The sequence below is a fragment of the Rhynchophorus ferrugineus genome, unplaced genomic scaffold, assembly GCF_030347505.1.
Source record: "Rhynchophorus ferrugineus isolate W39M unplaced genomic scaffold, kcgeb_rfMv2 rfM4, whole genome shotgun sequence".
NCBI classification, from domain to species: Eukaryota; Metazoa; Arthropoda; class Insecta; order Coleoptera; family Curculionidae; genus Rhynchophorus; species Rhynchophorus ferrugineus.
In genome coordinates this window covers 12,627,759-12,650,106 of record NW_027472583.1, presented here as the reverse complement: position 1 = coordinate 12,650,106, position 22,348 = coordinate 12,627,759, and the positions used below count along the sequence as shown (strand labels likewise).

Here is a 22,348-nt window from a genome sequence, read left to right as displayed (position 1 = left end):
TAGCTGAACTAACTTAGATCAAATACAGATCTTTTCATCTTGTTTTATGTATGTTCAATTCAACTCAATCAATTGTAAAAGTTATAAAATAGTGAAATAGTTGAACTTTAATTCTATAACTAAAATACAATTATTTTTTGTTAATAATAAATAAATTATCTATATTTATCTCATTATAATTAACAGCTCAATTGAAAAGTCCTCGGCCTGACAAATAGATGGTGCTACTAGAATTAAATTCATATGTTTTTTAGTTAGCCTTAACTTTCAAAAGATACGTGTATAAATTTGACAGCTGTCGGATCATTAGTTTGTGAATTATAGCATTTTGAGTGAAGCAACTTTTATTATTGTGAAAAAAAAATGGATAAAAAGGAATTTAGCGTGTTGATAAAATATTGCTTTTTGAAGGGAAAAATATAGTTGAAGCAAGAACTTGGCTTGATGCCGAGTTTCTGGATATTGCCCAAGGTAAATCAACCACCAAGGATTGGTATGCTAAGTTTGGACGTGGTGAAATGAGCACCGAAGACAGTGAACGCAGTGGACGCCAAAGAGATGTTGTTACCGACGAAAATATTTTAAAAATCCACAAAATGATTTTGAATGACCGTAAATTGAAAATAAAATGACACTCTAAAGAGACGAACTGAACGTGTACGTCATATTATTCACGAATATTTGTGTATGAGAAAGTGCTGTGTAAAGTGGGTGCCGCGCAAGCTCACTTTTGACCAAAAACAACGACGAGTTGATGATTCGGACCAGTGTTTGAAGATGGGTGTTGAAGGAGTGATAATAAATCCGAGTTTTTGCGTCGATATGTGACAATGGATGAAACAAGGCTCCATCATTTTGCCTCGAAGTGCAATTGACAGTCATCCGAGTGGATGGCACACAATGAACACGTGGGAAAAGGCAACAATTGGCTGGCAAGGTTATGGCGTCCGTATTTTGGGATGCGCATGGAATAATTTTCATTGACTACTTTGGAAAAGGAAGGACCATCAACAGCGATTATTATATAGCGTTATTAGACCGTTTGAAGGATGAAATCGCCGAAAAATGGCCGCATTTGAAGAAGAAGATAGTGCTGCTTGACCAAAACAATACACCGTGTCACAAGTCAGTGAAAACGTTGGCAAAAATCCATGAATTGGGCTTCGAATTGCTTCCTCGTCCACCGTATTCTCCAGATCTGGCCACCCGCTACTATTTCCTGTTCTTACATCTCAAAAGAATGCTCACTGAGAAGAAATTTTTGTCGAATGAAAAGGTGATTGCCAAAACTGAGGCCTATTTGAAGATACGGACAAATCGTACTACAAAAATGGTATCGAAATTTGGACGATCGATACTATAATCAGTGTATCACCCTTGAAGGGAATTATGTTGTTAAAAAAATTGTGTTTTACTATGGTAGGCCGGGGACTTTTCAGTTGACCTGTTATATAAGCAATGTGGAATAATAATCAAGAAGGAATTTGATTTAATGATCATGCATCCTTTTTGTGAAACTTTATTTAAAAAGAAATGAGAATTCTGGGTCGATGGCTCTTCGTTTTCACCAGAGAAATCGAAATTACCTTTTCCCCAACCTCGTATATAAATAAAGCGAACAAATCAAATAAATCTTATTATACACCATATTATTAATAAATTGATGTCATAATGGTATACATACATAGTGGTAACACAGATGGATAAGAAAATACGCGTTTAAGTTTTACATCATGTTATCGATTCTTAAGTTTTATGTTAATAGGTCTCGTTTCATTTACATAATATCGTAAACTTGTTACCTTAATATCCTAACAATATCAGGATGTTCCTTTATGGATATTTTTCGAGTGCAAGACTGAGGACTTTTCGAGAGATAAGATACGAATATTATGGGCGTATGCATACTTCGCCATACGTCTATTTGATATCATGACCATAAAGTTTTTTTTATACGGACGTTAATGTCGTTTCTAACTGTACATATGCTTATTAATAACTTATATAATAAATAGGTGAATAATATAATAGATAGGTTACGTTATATTGTAATATATTTGATAAGTTGTAGGTGTCTGCTTTTTACACAACCTTTCTAACAGTTTAAAATTATATTTGAATAAAAAAATAAGTTGCATAGCATTTCAGAATAGGCATTACAATCATTACCGACAAGATCTGCATTGTATTATATTATACAAAAATGTTAAAAGTTAAAATTCCTTGAAAGCACGATTAGCAATTTTTACTTGATGTTTCCATATGTTCTGATCATTTTTTCGTCTTAAAAAGTTTCTAGTATATATATTGATAAAAGTATTTTCTATCATTTTCTACAAGTATCTCGCAAGGAATCTTTTTACACCAAGATTCGCTAGAAGGAACATGTAGAGACGAAAAGGAAAGAATTGGAAGTCACATATAGAAAAATGTTTTGCTTAATTGGAACAAAATCACAATTATCAGGATATAATAAATTGCTATTAAACAAGCAAGTAATGAATGTTCTGCTACGAAAAATTATATAGTACGTTTCCAGAACAAGAAATCCTGAGAAGTATTGTAAGCGTACTCAGATACGACAGGACTGATTACCTACAACGAGACCTTCAGATATCGATCAGCAAATTAAGAGAATCGCAAGGAAACATGAGGAAATATTCCATTCTTATATCAACATCGAAGTAATAGAACTCTTGGATAACACCAAACAGGACACAGACTCAGAAGAATCAAACCACTTGATCTTGTGTCGTGTAGTGAGGTACATTTAATAGAAAAACGGTATGATAACAGCAAGATAAATCCTAGTTATATAGCTAGATTTATGTTATCGTATAGATAAAGTGTAGGTTAATAGGCAGTTACTAGTAACAATGTAATAAATACGTTTTAAAAAAATATATAACTTTTCTTATTGTTCCGACAGTATAGCAGCATCGTATCCAAAAAAAACAATGTTGGTTTGACAGCGATCCATTCATTGATGCATTTTTTGCTCTACTTCGCCATTTTAAAACCGTATATCAGTCAAGCCATGTTGCATAAACTTAAACAAGTGGTAGTATAAAGCTACTATGTCTGGTGGGCACACTAAACACAACAATTGCAAAGTTTAACAACACTTTCATGCGTTTTTCGCAGCTCTATACTTTGACCATCGGAAAGCCCACCAGCTGTACTTAAACTATACAAAGCTGTTCTTAAGCTGAGCGAAAATTCTTAGTTTAAATTGGGTTTTCGTCCAATAAGTCTTGCAGTTCAATGCCTGCAAAGTTTTTTGGCATTTAGGCCATATTTTGCCATTGACATCTGAATCAACACTGTTAAATCGTTCAAAGTAAAACTGACAATTGGGATGAGGACCATATATTTAAAAGTACTTGATGCGTTTCAACAGCAGATGTCTTGAAGTCAAAAAACAATAATACTAATGCTTTGCAATATTATTAAGACAAAGGAAAAAACGCTTAAAATAATTACTGTGCAAAAATAGTTTATTTGCTTTTGTTTTGACAATTTTAACCTGTTATTATCATCAGGCAATCGAGTACTAGTAATAGAAGTCCCTTCTAAAGAAACGACCACAGTGATGGACGTGGTCATTGTTTCAGTTGTAATAAAATTATGTTTGATTATTGTCTGTATAGGGTAGGGCAAAAGTCCCGCTATCATTTTGATTGCGCGCCATCTGGGTTGTGTGACGTTTAGCTCAGTGTCGCTTTAACCATTGTGTTATGTAGACGTCCAAATTTTATTGTGGACAAATAAACGCCACAAGAACCAGCAGGAACAGTGACATTATTTTTGTTTTCGTCTAAATTGATAATGAGCGATGAAGTCAATTTTCTTCTCTGTGGCGACGTCAATAAACAGAACAGTCGGTTTTGGGGAACACAGAATCCTCAATTATGTTAATTCATGAAACATCATTACATCCACTAAAAACAACTGTATGGTGTGGTGTTCATGCTGGAAACGTCATTGCTCCACATTTTTTTGAAAATGAAGGTATTGCAGTTACTGTTACTGCTGAACGGTACCAAGACACGATTCGTAATTTCTTGGTAACTGAAATGCAACAGCAAGATCCAGAGGACATGTGATTTCAGCAAGATGAGGCCACAGCACACACAGCTCGTTCAACAATTCAATTATCGAATAACGTTTTTCCACGAAGACTAATTTCGCGAACTGGCGATTTAGCATGGCCAGCTAGATCTCCAGATGCCTTTAAATAGCCGAAAGTTTCATAGCGTATCGCGGTCATCATTTAGTCGATATAATTCTTCAATCATAACGAAAAATATATACAAAAACCAAATAAACTTTTTATGAAAGCCAAACTCACTTATATTTTCTATGAGCAAAGTTATAGGCAATCAAAAAGTCCTCAAATGCACCCTGCCACAAGTCAGTGAAAACGATGGCAAAAATCCTTGAATTGGGCTTCGAATTGCTTTCTCATCCACCGTATTCTCCAGATCTTTCCCCCGGCGACTATTTCCTGTTCTCAGATCTCAAAAGTATTCTCGCTGGGAAGAAATTTTCGTCGAATGAAGAGGTGATCGCCGGAACGGAGACCTATTTTGAAGCAAAGGACAAATCGTACTATAAAAATGGTATCGAAAAGTTGGACGGTTTCTATAATCAGTGTATCACCCTTTAAGGGAATTATATTGAATAAAAAAAAACTAATTTTGCCAAAAAATGTGTTATACTGTGCTAGGCCGGGGACTTTTCAATTGACCTGTTATAATATATATATATATATATATATATATATATATATATATATATCCATCCCACGATGACTATTAAAATGTCCTTTAACTCAGAATTATTCCAAGCTTGCGCCTTTTACTCACCCTCCCCATTTACTATACAGACCAGCTCGTAGTCCATTCAGTGCTCCTGCGGTCGAAGCTCATCCTGACATAAAATTACACTACCAGCGATCCGTCCTTTTACCACCATCTGTCACACTTTTTCGAGCCGCACAGGATCTCCCCATTTTTCCAACCCCCTCCCCATTGCCCGAGGGCTAATGGTATAATACTACTGCTTGTTACAAGTCAGACAGTGTCAGTTTCAATTTCAAATTAGGGGAAGGCCTTTTTTCCATTTCGGGGGTTTGAACCGTGCGGAGGATTCTTTCGAGGAAGTTTTTTTGGTGAATTTTAAAGTCGAAGTTTCCTTACTTTGACAGCATGTGAAAAGCAAAATTGTCATGTGCTAATATATTGTGAGATAACATCAATATAAATAGTCCATCAATATCAAAAACAATGCTTTTATTGTTTTAAATTTGTTAAATTCATAATATGATTGTTAAAAATTCACCAAAAAGACTCTTATGTTGAATTAAACGAAAGAACTATTTGCAGAACAGAGTTATTCATATTCATATTAATGATATACACATTTTCTCAAAATAAAGCTAAAATTTACAATTATTAAACCTATAAATTAGTTTTAAAAGTTTTCTTTTTTCAGTTGAAGCTTTATAGTAGAGATTTTTTACAATAAATATATGTATAAACACTGTAAACATGTATTTTATTCGAAGTCCATCGATAGCCGCTACTTTTTCCCATCTTTTAAGGCAATTTTCGGAAACCATCTAAAAAGAACGATGTATCTTTTGAAGCTATCCATGAATCGACACATTTTTTGGTATCTTCATAAGTAATTAATGACAGGTTAAAATTCATACGATTCATTCGTAAGATATTTATTCATATCAAGGTGATCGATACTTAAACAAAGTTTATTGAATAGTTACTAATGCTTTTATCTCTACGTAACCCACAAAGAACTGCATGACAACGTCGAAAACAAATTTATATACGTTGTTATACAAGATCTCGTCTTATAACATAAAATAATATTACTACATCATAGCGACGTGTAAAGCAGCAGCAAATTGGATGAGATGCAGCTATTGGAGATGTCACAAGATATCAGAAAATCGAAGCAAACCAAACCACAAGAGTTATAGAACGATTTGTCTTTGATCGTTCACTTGAACTTCGAAAATCAATTCTGCATCTAAGCCACATACCAATCCAAAGCCAACCATCTCAGCCAATACCACCATGGTTATCATAGGTTTGTTATAGAGTGTATTGTTCTGAAAATACTAAAAGTATACTCATATAAAACACCACGTCCGTGGCGAGATTCGAACCAGCGACTATCGCAGCAGCAGAAGGGCCGTACTGTCCCATGACAACTGCGGCTACCAAACTGATTGAAAAGTATCCATTACTTTTTATATATACTTTAAAGTTTCCTGTTTATCAACGAGGGTTTTATCTGGACTGGGCCTACTGTTTAACGTGGGCTGCGAACCACGGTCCTCGGCGTTACACCGAGAAGACATCCGGTCTTACGCAGCCTGGTTACTGGCGTGACTGGGATCATTATGGCTTTGTCGGATTTGACACTCTTGCCCAGGACAATCACAAATATTACACTATTACAAACCGCTACTACCGCAACAGTAGGTGGACCGTCCTGTCACCTCTATTACTGCGCTAACCAAGACGGCATCAACTATGTACTGTTTTTACATCTATAATATTTATTTAGTTTATATGTTTATATGTTTTTACAGCAATTTTTGCTTTAATAGCATCACTTATTTATATAATAACACACAGTAATAAATAGGAATAAAACAACATAAAAAAAAACACTGAAAAAATCTAAAATTCTCGAATTATTGTATCAAATTAAATCTGTAAAGAAATTGTTAAGTTCTTAAAAGATAACGTTTAAAATATAATTGGATACCATTGTTTTAACAAAAAGATAACGAACTAGTTTTTGTAATTATAAATAAACGAACATCAAAAACTTCGGAGGCCGAACGAAAAAAAATTTTTTTTGATTATTGCCTTTATTTTATTCATGATTATATACGGTTATAAACAAGAATGAATTCAAAAATAAAATGTATAAAGCTGTTTAACATCCTTAAGTGCGACATCTGTGCGCCGAGTCAGAAAATTCTTGAGTTCAGTATTTAAAAAGGTGCCTGTAACTGACTCTAGATTTTGCATGACAGATGTCGCCAAATACAGATAAAACTTTTTAAAATTTTCTATTTCTAGATTTCTATATATCGGGCTACGAAAAAGAATATGTAATTTTATATTACATCAGTCAACCGCTGATAACTTGTAAGTGATTGCGCGGTTGCGTATGTGCGACAATTGTTATCATTGATATTATTTCTGTATTTAATTATTATTATAAATCTTTCATAATAAATTATAGGTTTATTTCTAACATTCACATAAAATAATATTATTGATTTGTAGTCATAAAAGCAATTTGAAGAAACTTAAATAATAAAAGATTTTATAAATATCAATATAGTTCTCCTGTATTCATGAGGTATATGGCGATAAATAACAGATAGCGCAATTTTAGTTTAGATTGCAGTTTTCTATACAGGTTTTTAAACAAGGCACATAGTACGTAATAGCAATTGTTTAAGTTCGTCATACGCATATTACTAAGTAAGTGATTTCAGGGTTGCCTAACAGAATCCTGGCGCACAATTTAAATATTTTTAGGGTATTATATTTAAATTCACAAATAAGTCTAAATTCAATCGAAATTATTCAATAGGATATCTAGTTTTCTCTCTAATCTTTACTCTCGCGACCTTGCAATGCATGCACTCATTTTATCAATGCATTTTATTTAAAATTATTAATATTTATAGGGGCATCAAATAGTTATAATTTGAATTATCAATATAACTTCTGCTATTATTATATTCCAAATTTGATGAAGTTTTAATCAAAAAAATTATAACACCCTAAATTAGAATTAAGGCGTCTTCCAAGGAAATGGTAAAAGTACTTCTTGAAACTTACATTAACATGCATATGGAAATGGACGAACGGTTTGCCAATTTCGTTCAATTAAATATTTTCATAAAAATGCATTTTTTGCTGGCAGTTGAAGCTAAATTAAAATCTCGATAATCACAAACATATCATTAATTCAAAATGCAACACCAATGGAAACTTGAAAAACTATTAAGCTAGCAGGAAAAAATAAAAGCTTGTTGTATATTTTGGAAAAATAGTTGATTTGTTAAGTAGTTTATGGGAAATAATGATTGACATCAAGACGTAAATAATGGAATAATAATAACGGAATAATGGTTGGTGGATTATGGTGTATAGCAATTCTATCAAAATGGTGGATGCGCTTGGTTCAAGAGACACATTCAGTGTCCGTCCTATTATAGGCTGACTAAATATATATTCAAAAAACGAAACATATTTGAAAGAATAAGTTGGCTACGTATATTCGCATTTTGGAATATAAAAATATATATTGAAAGATATACTGAAATATCCTGAACTTCAATACATTTTTGAGTGTCTGTAGTCTTAATAAAACCCAAGAGATATTAGGCAATAAAAATTAATAAATATTTAATGAAGTTTAGAAATAATTTTGGCTGATTCCTATATAAGTGTTATCGCATTGACTTTGTCTATTCATTAAGTAATGTACAAAATAATGAGGCACTTTAATATTATTATTTCATCAATGTAAACAGCAATATAACTACACTTCACAAATAAGAAGATATTTGAACAGGTTTTTCACTAGCTCTCTATTCGATTACTATCGCTTCTCTAGTCGGACCAATTCTACAAAATCCACAACGCGGCGCTTCCGCAAAAACCTTTTTTTAGATTTCCGATAATGTAACCTTTTAGATCCCATCAGTTTTGTTATATCGCGCTGTATTGATTTATTAAAATCTACTGAGCACTTATACTATTACTTATCAAAGACCGATGACGTTTATTTTACCGGTGCTTTTAAAATAATGCAAGCATTTTGCGAACAAAATAAACATTGGAATGATGTTTTCTTTTCTATTTTCATAATAAATATAAGGTGAGCTATTACAAATTACTGTATTTTTAACTTGGTTGGATCTTTTGACTTATATATAATACTAACCCCTGATCTTCCTAAACTTTCTCACTTGGTGTTTCGTTTTAAAGTTGCAGTTGAATAAATAATGAACAGATTGATGGAAACGATAATCAAATTGAACGTATTACAATCTAATTAGCCTTACGAAAATAATCATATCTATATTTTTTATATATCGATATATTAGGTCAATATTTTTTATGCCTATATCTCGATATAGCGATAATTTTTCAATATTCAACAAAAAATATTAGTTTATTTTCAAGAATATCCATATTTTTATTTTGTAAATATAAACAAGCTGAATTTGTTAACAGACCAATAATATTTTCTGCTGGTAATCTATATATTAATTATAGAGGAATATCGATATTTTCAAAATGTGAAGAAACATCAATATCGATATGTGATTACTTTCTATTGGAGGTTTCCTTTTTTAGCCGTTATAGTTCTGAAATAGTTACAAATACTGATCACTGACACGGTCCTCGGCATTAAGCCGACTGGCGAGTGACCACTACCCCACCAGGCTGGTTACTGATATATTTTAAACTATTTTTTGGTTATGGGAATCAGGGCCATCTTTGATAAAACGAAATATCTTTTTTAATATATCGGAAATAGTTTTTTTTTCTAAATTTTTAATATGTATTAAATATATTTTATTTACATATTTATATTTTTTTAACAAACGATACATTTTAAAGAATCGACCTTGTTTTTGCTCTTCAGAGTAACAAATCTATAAAATATCGATATATATTCTGCTTCCAACATCCTTATTTCGAATTGCTTTGCTGTTTATCATGGAATCCAGCGTAGTATATGGACTCCAGTGATTATTAGCTGTTGGCAAACATCAAAAAAATGTTCCAGCGAAAGAAAGCTTGACTCAAATGTAGAAGTGATTACCAACTGTTATACGAAAAAACAAGCGTACAAATTAGTCTAGAGTCGCACTGAATGAATTTTAGTGAATATAATTGACATGTTGTGATAGATACTTGTCGATTTATTAGGTGGGTCTGGTGTAGGGATGTGGGTAGGGTCAATTTTTTCTTAAGCAGGATTGCTAATAAAAAGTGAAATTCCCGAATCCATTTCCATTTTCTATTAGATCTATTCTACATTCAGATAATTAACCGGTTCATACTCCATCTGAAATATATCAGATAGAAGTAGAAAATGAGAAGAGGTGGAAAAGATGACCAACCGCAGAGAATAGACTAAATTCAATTGAGTTTAATGCAGAAATAAGTTTATTATAACTAAAAATGTATGAACAGGTAATAGATAATTGGCTAAAGTCAGTAGCAATGTGTAATGTTAATAGTGTAAGTCAGTAGGAATATCTTTATAAGATCATATATTCAACAGTAAATAAATAATTTAAAAAGTACAACTTCTAAAAACAGATATACCTCTCATTCATAGATTTGGAAAACGCATTTGATAGAGTAAGACGATAGAGATAAAAGAATGAGAGTAATCCAAGATAAATTGTAATATAATAAGAATGTAATAAGAAATAAATCACTTTCAAAACTCAAGCAGGACTAAGACAGATCGGAATTCTAAGCCTAACACTCTTTTAACATTTATGGATGAAATAATAGAGAAGTGCCAGATCAAAAGATGGTACATAAAGTACAAAAATATGACAAAATTGAAATATCGGAAGGAGCTTTTTCTAGTAAGGTACAAATAATAAATCCCACCACCTTCAGAAATCCCTAAGCAGATGAAATACGGTAGTAACGCAAGATGGAATGATACTAAACAAAAACAAATCAATAGTTATGGAGATGGGAAAGCTAGAAAAAAATCAAATAGTGAAATCGAAAAAGTAAGGATGGAACGAGTAAATTCATTTAAATATCTGATATTAAAAATTGAAAGAAATGGAACTTATGAAAATGCAATTAATGTCAGAATTTGAAACCCTAGCAATTTATAGTTGGTTCATTGACAATTTATTGCAAACTTATATTAATAAAAAATATTGAGAAGCAAGAATATTGAAAATAAACGATCAAATATGTTCACACATTCACCTCACCTTATTTAATTCACCTACACCTCTGAGAACATGCAGTAAACTTCACCGATTCTATACTATTGCGCACTCTCAAATATTTACAAAATTCCTGTATTCCTGCCTATCATTTCAGTGCCTATTACCAACGTGGTCTTTTTTTGTTAATTTTATGTTTACATTAATCCTGGATTAGTTTATATAATTATTTATTATTTAACAGAGAAAATTAACAGCATACAAAACGCGTACAAAATATGAATTATAGGCAAAATGTTATAATTTAGTAACTTTAATCTTGTAGATTGCTAAGAATCTATAAAGGAGAGACATAGTTTCGGCAAGTGCGATATGCGAAAAAGTCTGAAAAGGATGTTTAAATTTGTATATTTACACAGCATACTTCTGATATTATATTATTATGTCCGTTTTTTTATAAAAAATAAGCAGAGCTATTATTATATAGAGTGGAATTGGTGAAAATTACTGTGTGCTGCCACAGCGTGGTACATATATATGCAGATCTTTTGGCTCATTCTTCAGAAAGGAGGTGCTATACCGTGTGGCTAAGACGTCTCTGGTTATTCTAAGCTACCTAGTAGTGTAATTCTATTTATATTAGAAAATAATTGTACTACATTCTATCCATTAAAACAAAATAGTTTAAAATTCATCAAAAGTGTGTATTTTTTATCCTTATCAATCTTGTAAGTTATATATACTGAACGAATATCGGAAGTACGCTGTGTAAATACATTCATGTCTGTTTTTTTTTGCAAAAGAGAAGTGGCCCTATCACAGCTATAAGAGCAAAAATGTGAATGGAATTGGTGAAGAATACTGTATACTACAAAAAGTGGCACAAAAGCTGCTTTTGATTATAAATACTTATTTTTATAATTGATCTTTTGGTTCATTCTTCAGAAGGGAGTTGTTATATCGCGTGGCTAACAACGTATCTGGTTATTATAAGCGATCTAGCATTCTAATTCTATTTATATTAGAAAAAAATTAGACTACTTTCTCTCCAATAAAATAAAATAGTTTAGAATTCTTTAAAAGAGTGTGCTTTTAGTTCTATCAATTTAGTAAGTTATATACACTGAACGAACATAATTACTTTTAGTAAATACCCGGTAACGGCGCATCGATTTGTTGAGCTTTGGCTAAAGCACTCCCCACATAATTTTGACGTTCCGTGTACCAGCTGATTTCGTTCGAAAAATAGCAGTCAGTGGCCTCCAGTTGTTTGAGGCGGTCGCGTGTAGGTTTCGCCGACGCTAAGGACGATCAATCCCCTTATTTCTCGCAATCTCTTCAGTCCTCCACGCTGTGATCGAAAGTCCGGCATACCTTCCGCGATGGATTATACCGGCAAATGTCCCAAACGTTCTAACCCATGTCAAAACGTCAATCCCCTGTCAGAGCTGATGTTCATGTAAGTAGTTAGATAAATAAGGATTCGAATCGGTGTAGTCCTTTGAGGTCAGTCTGGTTTTCCATCGGACAACAAATGTTCCTCGAGTTCGTACATGAAAAAGTAGATAGTCGATATGGTTTAACTGGGTCAAGACGTACTTCATTGAGGTAGGGCAGTTCTCAACAATCGTTGCTTATATTGTGCAATATTCCGCAAATATATATTCTTTAAAGCATTCGTTTAATTAATTTAGAAAACAATGTTTTTATTCATTTTAAATTTTTCATTAATCCCAACTAATTTATATTAATTAATCAAATATCAAACATATAATGCAGCATATATGTGTCTGCCCTACTTCTTTGAATTCATGTAATATTTCAATTACATTTATATTGGATAAAACATATTTTTTATTAATATTTACGTACATTTAACCCTCTTTGCTTTGTACGATAGATTGTTCAATAAGTTCAAGGAAATGAACCTAAATATACGAAAAAACGTTTATGTTAGTTGTTAAAAATGGACTATAGTTTCAATATAAATGAAAAAAAGAGTACCCTGGAAAGTCTATCGGAGCTATTAGCTCGCTTATTTAATTAAATTGGGTTTTCCCGAAGAATAATTAGAAGACCGCTTGGGATCATTGATTTGTAAACAATTTTAATCGCATCGGTTTTTGTTCGATTATTAAGGAATATGGTCAACATTATTCACGTAATTTGTTACGAATTAAAATTTTTTAAATTAGATTAATCTGGTCATTCTAAAATTTGGTTATTCTTACAAAAAAAAAAGAAATCTTGAGCTGATGTATTATATAATTTCAAATTAGATATTGAAAATTCTATTATTTTAATTATTAAAAAAATATATATAAACTCAATATTTTTATTGTCTCAAAATTAAAGTAATATAATTATAGTAATAACAATTTTGCGTTAGCATTTACTTATGTATATCACTTATTATTATAACAATATTAACACTAACTTAAATGCTTAATTTATAATCAACTCAATTTATTGATGGTACAATAATTAATGTTTATACACGTTTGTACATAATGCAAAATGCTAATATGTACTCGTTATCTGTTTGAAAATAATTCCATAACTTATATATGCTGATTTATTTTAATCGTATTTAGCGTTAAATATTCTGTGCAAAAAGTATATTGAATGTATTATTTAATGTTTTTTTGTCGATAGCGACGTACTCAGATACCATTCTAAATTGGAGCATTATTTGTTTTAAATTATGTTAAATTTAGTTAAATTTGGATTTTAATTATTGAGTCATTAGTTGAGTAAGAAGTTTTGTGTTTAAAACATTCAGATTCGTGAAAAAATTTAAGAGCAAATATGATTGTTGAAGCATAGTAATCGCGAGATTAGTTCCGTGTCATTCCGTGTGATATTTCCTGTCCCTGGGTCTAAAAGTATCAAGGAATTTTTAGTTGAGTGAGTCAGTTAAGCATGTTCAAGCATAAACTTCATATAACAATACATTTACAAAAAGTATGTGAAACTTATGTTTGAACTTTCAACTACGTCAACTGCCATTTCATGAAAGGTGAAGAACTTTTTGTGTCCGATAAAAGTATATTAATTATTCCGATAAATTTTCGAAAAGTTGACGCCAGAACATATTAAACAATTTATGCATTCCCAAAACTGGTTATCCGGAAGCTAGACTTTATGGAGTATTTAAGATTATTTCACTTTTGGTTAAAATAGACAATCATCAGACACATACATCGTCGATTATACATACATCATTGATCCTTACTTCATGTTCTAAACCACGCAAGGAACATAATGTTGAGATGTAGAAGTTCAAGCTGTACCTGCCTTTCTTGTCCAATAAATTACCATTTCCGATCAAATTTCCCATTTGGTTTATTCAGTTGTTGGCTGCAACGTTTTGCAGCTACTGTATGACCATATGCCAGGAGTTTGTGATGAAATATCACTTTAATGTCTCACCAAATACATACTTAAATATTAGGTGTTGATATCCTGTTTAGACATCAATGTCCTTGGTTTTCCAAAACCTATCTACAGTTGGGATTCTCATAAATATACGCTACTCATCAACAGTCGTAATTTTCCAAAAAATCTTTCTTTGTTACTGCCTGTTGAATCCAAATGGCCCATTGTTTTTATATTTTTTCTATTGGACACACTTGTTTGTATTATGACTCTTGTTGAGTCTTCACCCAGTGAAGTTAGCAGTTCCTCATCTTTAGACTTTCTACCCTATTCAAAATATATTTAAAAAAATCTATTTAAAAAACTGTTCAGTCTAACGTGAATGTGCTATTAACCAATTGCAATCATACAATCTGGTATTTAAGTATTCAGACCTTGCCTCAGAACCTTTCAAAACAGCAAAAAAACCACGACAATATTCCTATTTTAAAACTTATTTTAAGGTGGAAGGAAAATAATCTGTAAAAAATAAGACACGCCTCTAATATATTTTTAGGGTGTCGTTCGAGGTTAAAAATCATCCTTAAACTTAAGCAATTTCAAAGTCAGAACACGAATTGTCTGTGTCCGTGACGTAGTTTGGCACACGGTACTGAGTATATGGCGACGACAAATCGGTTTACGTCATCGTTTTTGGCTGCAGTCTGTTTAGTTTTCTTTACGTTTCCCTCGGCCAATACTAGTAGAAATATCTACAGTATAAATAATCAGCAAGTAAAATCGATGCGTATCAGTCTGCTTGTCTTAGTGGTTTTAGTGGTGTAGAACACAATGGCAAAACAGCAGAAACAAATCTGATTTTGTTTTTCCATATTTTTCATTTAAAATTTTATTCAAATACATGCTTAATAAGAAATTTTTTTTTATCGCGCCATTGCGTAGTCAATATCGGTCTCGTTATTTTGTCTGAAGGTTACCTGGAGAAATGAAATAATGAGCAATTAGCTAAAAACACACGAAACTCTTATGAAGCAGCAATAACATAACACGTCAATTGTGAAGTTCCCGACCTGACACATAGATGGCGCTAAATCCATATATTTTTTTAGTTAGCCCTAAGCCTCAAAAGATGCATGTATAAATTTGAGAGCTGTTGGATCACTAGTATATGAATTATAGTATTTTGGGTGAAGCAACTTTTGTTATTGTGAAAAAAATGGATAAAAAGCAATTTCGCGTGTTGATAAAATATTGCGTTTTGAAGGGAAAAAATACCGTTGAAGCTAAAACTTGGCTTGATGCCGAGTTTCCGGAGACTGCCCCAGGAAAAGCAACCATTGGTATGTTGGATTGAAAAGAGATTGTTACTAACCAAAACATTTAAAAAATCCACAAAATGATTTTGAATTGCCATAAATTGAAATTGAATGAAATAGCAGACACTCCAAAGATATCAAGTGAACGTGTACATAATATCATTCACGAATATTTGGGTTTGAGAAAGCTCTGTGCAAGGTAGGTGCCCCGCGAGCTCACTTTTGACCAAAAACAACTACAAGTTGATGATTGGGAGCAGTGTTTGAAGATGATCAAGAATAATAAACCCTAGTTTTTGCGTCGATATGTGACAATGGATGAAACATGGCTTCATCACTTCACTCCGAAGTCCAATCGACAGTCATCCGAGTGAACTGCACACGATGAACCTGCTCCAAATCGTAGGAAAACGCAACAGTCAGCTGGTACGGTTATAGCGTCTGTATTTTGAGATTCGCATGGAATAATTTTCATTGACTACCTTGAAAAAGGAAGGATCATCCACAGCGACTACTAAATAGCGTTATTGGACTGTTTAAAGGACGAGATCGCCGAAAAACGACCGCATTTGAAGAAAAAGAAAGTGCTGCTACACCAAGACAATGCATCAGTGTCACAAGTCAGTGAAAACGATGAAAAAATCCATGAATTGGGCTTTCTTCAGCGATGCAAAAGGAACTTTATATGAGTTTTTTTGAGTAATACCTCCAAAAAATACTTGTTTGGATTAAATATACGAAGGAATTCATCAGAGAAAATATGGTTCAAAGAAGAAAAATCTTTTTCATCAAGATAACTTATTTCCTCCCACAACTGAAAAACCCAAAAAGGAAACTATATTCGATAATAACTAAGTACATTTATTAAAATATATTTAAGAGATAAAATATGGCAACTACTAACTATATAATTACTGTGAAATACAGCGATACTACTTAACGATATAGGATTCTTTATATACACAAATAAATTAGGACTCGAAGCATTTAAGTCAGAGGAAAAACCCATAACTTATTAGTGGAAAAGCTATCTCATTCTCTCTATGACATCAGACGATCTTTTTCAGTTAAATTAAGAAAATTGTAGTTTTTTTGCGGCCGATCCAATTAACCTTTATATCAAAATTTCTGAAGTATGTGCGCGTGTGTATGTAATATGTGTTTCATCCGAATAGCTATTACGAGATTACTGTGTCGATATAAAGTACTTCAATTTTTTTTATTACGATATAAGTCAAGGCCACAAGATAGATCTCGACCAACAATTGGTTATTAACGGAGGAATTATTTACTGTAATTAATTTTTGTGCGTATGAAGCAAGCAATTGTATGTATTTTTTATATATAAGCTCAAACGTACGATAGAGATTCAAAAAGTAAGCAGTTAATAATAATTTATTTAAATATTTGTAAATATATCAATATAATCATTTGCAATATGTACATGTTATTGTATACGTATATTGAACTAATTTTAAATGATATTATTATTATCTGCTTTCCTTAATATTAACAATAACGTAAAGTAAAATTATTAGCGACTTTGTAAGGATATATTTTTTACCTATTTAATTTTTTTTTGAACAGTTAAAGCACCATTTCCGGATACATTCTTATGAAGAAATCTATTGATGCAGAAGTAGTTTAATAAATTTAGGTTAATTTAATACCGAAATTAAGTAACTATTGAATGCTGTAGATGTTTAAGAATTATCCAAACAAAAGGCTTTGACAAAAATTTATTTAGTTTTTGTCAACATAATATGTATATAAAATAAAGCTGTAAGTTCATGGATGACGAAAATGTAATTTTTTTGGCTTTGAACATACATTCCAACCATTTTGCTTTTAGAAAATTCTTAAAAAATAAAATGTTCTAATTATATAACAAGAGTACATAGAGAAATAAAAAATATAATAAAATAATTATCTGCAGTATAAACCCCGAACCACCTTTCAGATCATCTCACTCACTCCAGATGAACAGATTCTGTTCTACAAGCCTCAATTTTTATGATTAGGGCCACAGCAACACATGTTGTGAATGAAGATGAATAACATTTTAAAATGATTCCAGAACATTTGAATTTACGTAAAGCAGTTGCAAAAGTCAACATGTCTTCAAAAGGAATTAGAAAGGGATTCTAAATGTACGTTTTGTGTATACCTATGTCTGCACTGGCTACTGATAAGCTATGGTCCCTCATAAACATGTGATGGATGAATGTGGGGGAACAAAAGGTATTTTTTTCAGTTAGTTTATATTATTTTGCACACGCTGGTACTTTTCAGCTATTGTAATATAACACGTGAACAAAAATGATGGTGTTTATAAAACATAGTGCCTACAAACCATCTTGAAAAACCTTCATATATTCACCAATTAGCCAATGAAAAAGGCCACTTAAATAGGATGTGTTACCATAGCCGCTATATATGCTATGTTTACTTTTTCTGGTTAATATAATGTCATGCGAAAGATCATGATCTCTCTATCCAGAATCTCAAATCATATGGACATGCTAAAAATTAGTACAATTTATGTACAACCTTCAAGTATTTTCCCTAGTGACCGTATGATGAGAAAAACCATAATTTGTAGTCTCAATAGTTTTTTCCACTTATTCAGTAGATTAAGTAGCTATTTATAGTTTTACTTTTGATTATAGTAAGTATATTATAATTTAAACTATACTATCCAATAAGGATCAATGCATAATGTAACTCGTCTAATATTTTAATTGGACTAGAATGCTATGCAATCAAAAATACTTAATAATATCTTCGATTTTAGCTCATAATAAAATTTTCAAAAAATGTTACCAATCTCTGTCGGAGATGTTATCTAGATATATACTTTTAGGTTTACCCCTGTAAACATTAAAGATTATACTATCGTACCTTAGTTCGTCGAATAACAGCTGGGAAAATTTTGCTATTCGAATTTGACCTTAAAATAAAATCGAAATAAATCTCACCCGATCTACAAGAGAAATACAAAATACATTATATTATGAATTTATGCTTTGTTTATTGTGATTAACATCTGGATTATCTTTACTTTTTGTTGTTGATATTTCTAATAAACAATTATGTTGAAAAATTAAAAAATGATACTGTATTAGTTGCAAACGACTTAGCGAGACTATGGAATTAAATTTAAATTGTTAGTTGCATTATTATGTTTAGGATATAATCAGAATAAATTCAATTATACTTTTATTTCTGTAGGGTGGGCTTCAGCCGTAAAACATTTATTCCAATGGTCTTACTATTTAAATATGCATTCACTGCACTGTACCGTTTTTTTTTCTGAAAGTCTGCATAATATCTTACCTCTTAATACAGAAAGCTAAATCTGCAGGTGTAAATTTTTATCTCGATTCTTTAATTTTAGCGACAGTTCTTTGAGTATCTTGGTGAAAACGCTAATAATCTCTGTTCATTGTTTATCAGTTCGAATGTAGTAAAGTTTTAAGATGTAAAAATATGCAAGGAACTGATACCAACTCATTCTAGGATGACTAAACGTCAACTTCGAAGGCGAAGATACAGGTTCATGCCATTCATTCTTGTAAAAGATCATTTACAAATACATGTTCAAAATATTTTGAACGGAAACATATATTGCTGAAAACACGAAGTATCATTGTTATGTTTTTTTATATAATAACGGTTTTGCTTAATTTGAAGAAATCTGCTGGCGGAGTCATTAAAACACTGCTATAAATGTATAGTCGTGCTGCTCCGTCATATTCCAATTATCGGTTTTGAATACAATGATTTAGAAGTACTGATTTTGATATCATTGATAAAAAAAAGTTCTGAAAGACTAAAAAAGTTCGAGGAACAAAATTCCAAGGCTTATTGGATGAAAATTCGGCTCCAAGTATCGTTTAGATGAGTTAGGAAAGATCCAAAACTAGAAAAAATCGCTGGAAATATGTGAAAAATTATTTTACAAACAAAGTATGTTTGTTTCCTTGGCTTATTATGACTGTTGGTAAAAAGTATCCACTACGACAATCCCTAGCTTGTAATGTAATGGGTTAGTCTAGGAGAACCATGCATAATTCTTGTGCATATGGGGAGATCAGCCACACAGCCAAAAGTGCCTATCTGATGTAAAAATATGATCAGAATAATAAGTATGAATAATGATGAGAACGATCATCGATTTAGTTCTACGATCATCCTAGTTAGTAACATTTAAAACTAGAAAATTTTAATTAAACTATTTGGTATTTATATCTCGAAAATAATTTCCACCCATTTCCTTTTGATGATACATATATTGATATAATAATATCCATTGTTTATTTAATATGGTGATATCCATATACATAGCTATAAAAATGTGGATTGCCAAAGAATTGCAAAATTAATAATGCGCTTATAAAAATATACAATCTATACGTATGTTTATGCATTTTAGTCACGTGTATCTGTTGTAGTTTTTGGTGACTTCACCTATTGCTTAACGAACCGCATGTCTTGAGATTATGCCTATCTACTAACTTTGATAATATCCCAGAAGACATCCGGTCTTACCCAGCGAGGTTACTGATGTGTAGGATTTCACACTATTGCCCACAGACAATTACAATTAGAAACGATCACAAACATACATTTATAACCATGTCTCCGCAGGATTCTAAACCGCGACAACCGCAGCAGTAGGAGGACCATCCTGTTGCCTTGACCACTGAGGTTTACCCAGCGGGCAGAGTCTATGATGTTATTTAGTTTTAGTTTTCTTTGTAACAATAAAATAATATTAACATTAAGTTTTTTTACCTGTGATTGGTTCTTACTCGTACCAGCATCGCGCTTAGCGTATATATTGGATGAACAATTGAGGTAACCTTTAATTTATTAAACAATTCTGCGAACTATCAACATGCATTTGTTTAATTATTGACGGCGTACAGCGGTGAAACCTTGAAACGTTGAAATGTGCTGGTTTCTGTTTAAATATCAACGTATCGTTATGTAAGCGACTTGTTATAGTGGTAAGTTTTATTAGCCATTGGTTTAATCGAAAATCGCGTTGCAACATAATCCGTTGATTGACAGTATATTAAATGTGCTATAATTAGTTTTCTTCCCCATAAGTATACAAGCAATTCCGGTAGGAGACTTGTTGCGACATCGACCTTTTTAATGGAAGCCGTAACGATAAGCTTTAAAAACGATTTGAAGAAAAGAAAGTTCACAGTAACCGAGACTAGAACGACTGCTATCGATCTTTAGCGATGGCGAGACTTCGTGAGGAAGGGTCGAAGTTCTGCGGCATCGAAAACAACAGTGCATTTGCTGGGAATTCCATGAATTGATGATGAATTGTTTTTGTTTTTCCCCAGTAATTTAAATTTAAACGTTTCTTTGACTCCTCAGTGATTAACATAAAGTTAGACCAAACTAATGTATTATATCGATATTCATACGCATGAATGCATGACTAATTATTCAAAACCTCCTCACAACTTGCCTCAACAAGTCGATTAAATTAAAACTTAGCAATTTTAATTGCTATTTTAATATAACGTTGAACATATCAGCCTCAAAGTTACATAACTGTTCTAAGATCAAATGGATATACGCTGTTTCTGTAAGCCATCAAAGCGACTAGTCATTCAACGCTGCCAAAGCAAAATTCTTAAACAAAGTAAGCAATGGATCAACGGAAATATTCAAGAATTCCCTCTAAAATAAGAAAGGATTTACTCAAAGCAACGTAGATACAAACCATCTACTGGAAAACGAGCAGATAATTAGTTGGAATACTGTTGGAGCATCGTCGTAAATGTATGTTTGTGACTGTTCAACATTTGTGATTGTCGTTAGATAGGAGTTCAAAATCCGACAAGGAAGATAATCCCAGTCACGCCAGTAACTAGGCTGGGTAAGAGGTAACCAGAAGACATTCTGGGATGATCTTTCCAAATTGATGGTTCGCAGCCCAAATAAAGCATTAGGGGCAGTTCAGATAAAGCCTAGTTGGTAAAAAGGAGACTCTAAAATACATTTTAAAAACCACATGTACTTGTATATCATAAGCTTTAGCTTAAATTACTCTAATTCAGTTAGAAATTGAGAAATACGTGTTGATATATTTATCCCGAACTCGTCTTGCTTGTAAATTGATCCAAGAACAAATGAAAAGTATTAATGCAAATTAATTTATTTGTATACTCATGAGTATCTAATTGAAGATGTTATATTCAAAAAAATCTGATTTTATGTGCAGTTTTAATCTATTAAAGCGAACTTGGCCGTCAAATATTCTACAATGTCAAAAAATTTAAAAAAAGCCTCGTTTTTTTTCCTCGAAACGGTAGAAGAATGTATAAAGGAGGTCTTGGAAGGGAATTTGAAACAAATATAGATAATTAATATAAATAAATTTTTGCCCGATATTTTTGACCTATATATCCATATTTTAATAAGCCGATATTTTTCGATTCTTTTTCAAAAAAATTAATTAAAACGCCATTTAATTAAAAACCACTTGATTATATTAATAAACCTTTCAAATTGGTCCTCAATTTTAATGTTTAGTGTACTTTGGCACTTAATTTCAACCATTAATGTCTACACTGAAGAAATAATGACAAAAATATCGATGTTATATATCAATGTCGAAATATTTTACAAAGGC

The 22,348-nt window shown here is 31.9% G+C and overlaps 1 protein-coding gene across 1 annotated transcript in view; it reads left to right on the top strand.

Moving 5' to 3' along the window:
• Positions 1 to 12,244: 12,244 nt before the first annotated feature.
• The window catches only part of LOC143195423 (putative multidrug resistance-associated protein lethal(2)03659), a 49,070-nt gene continuing 38,966 nt past the window's right edge, over positions 12,245 to 22,348 (top strand). Inside the window, exon 1 of the mRNA XM_076402512.1 lies at positions 12,245 to 12,452. Within this exon, the coding sequence (XP_076258627.1) occupies positions 12,376 to 12,452 (77 nt within the window). The 5' untranslated portion in view covers positions 12,245 to 12,375. The remainder of the gene's footprint in view (positions 12,453 to 22,348) is intronic.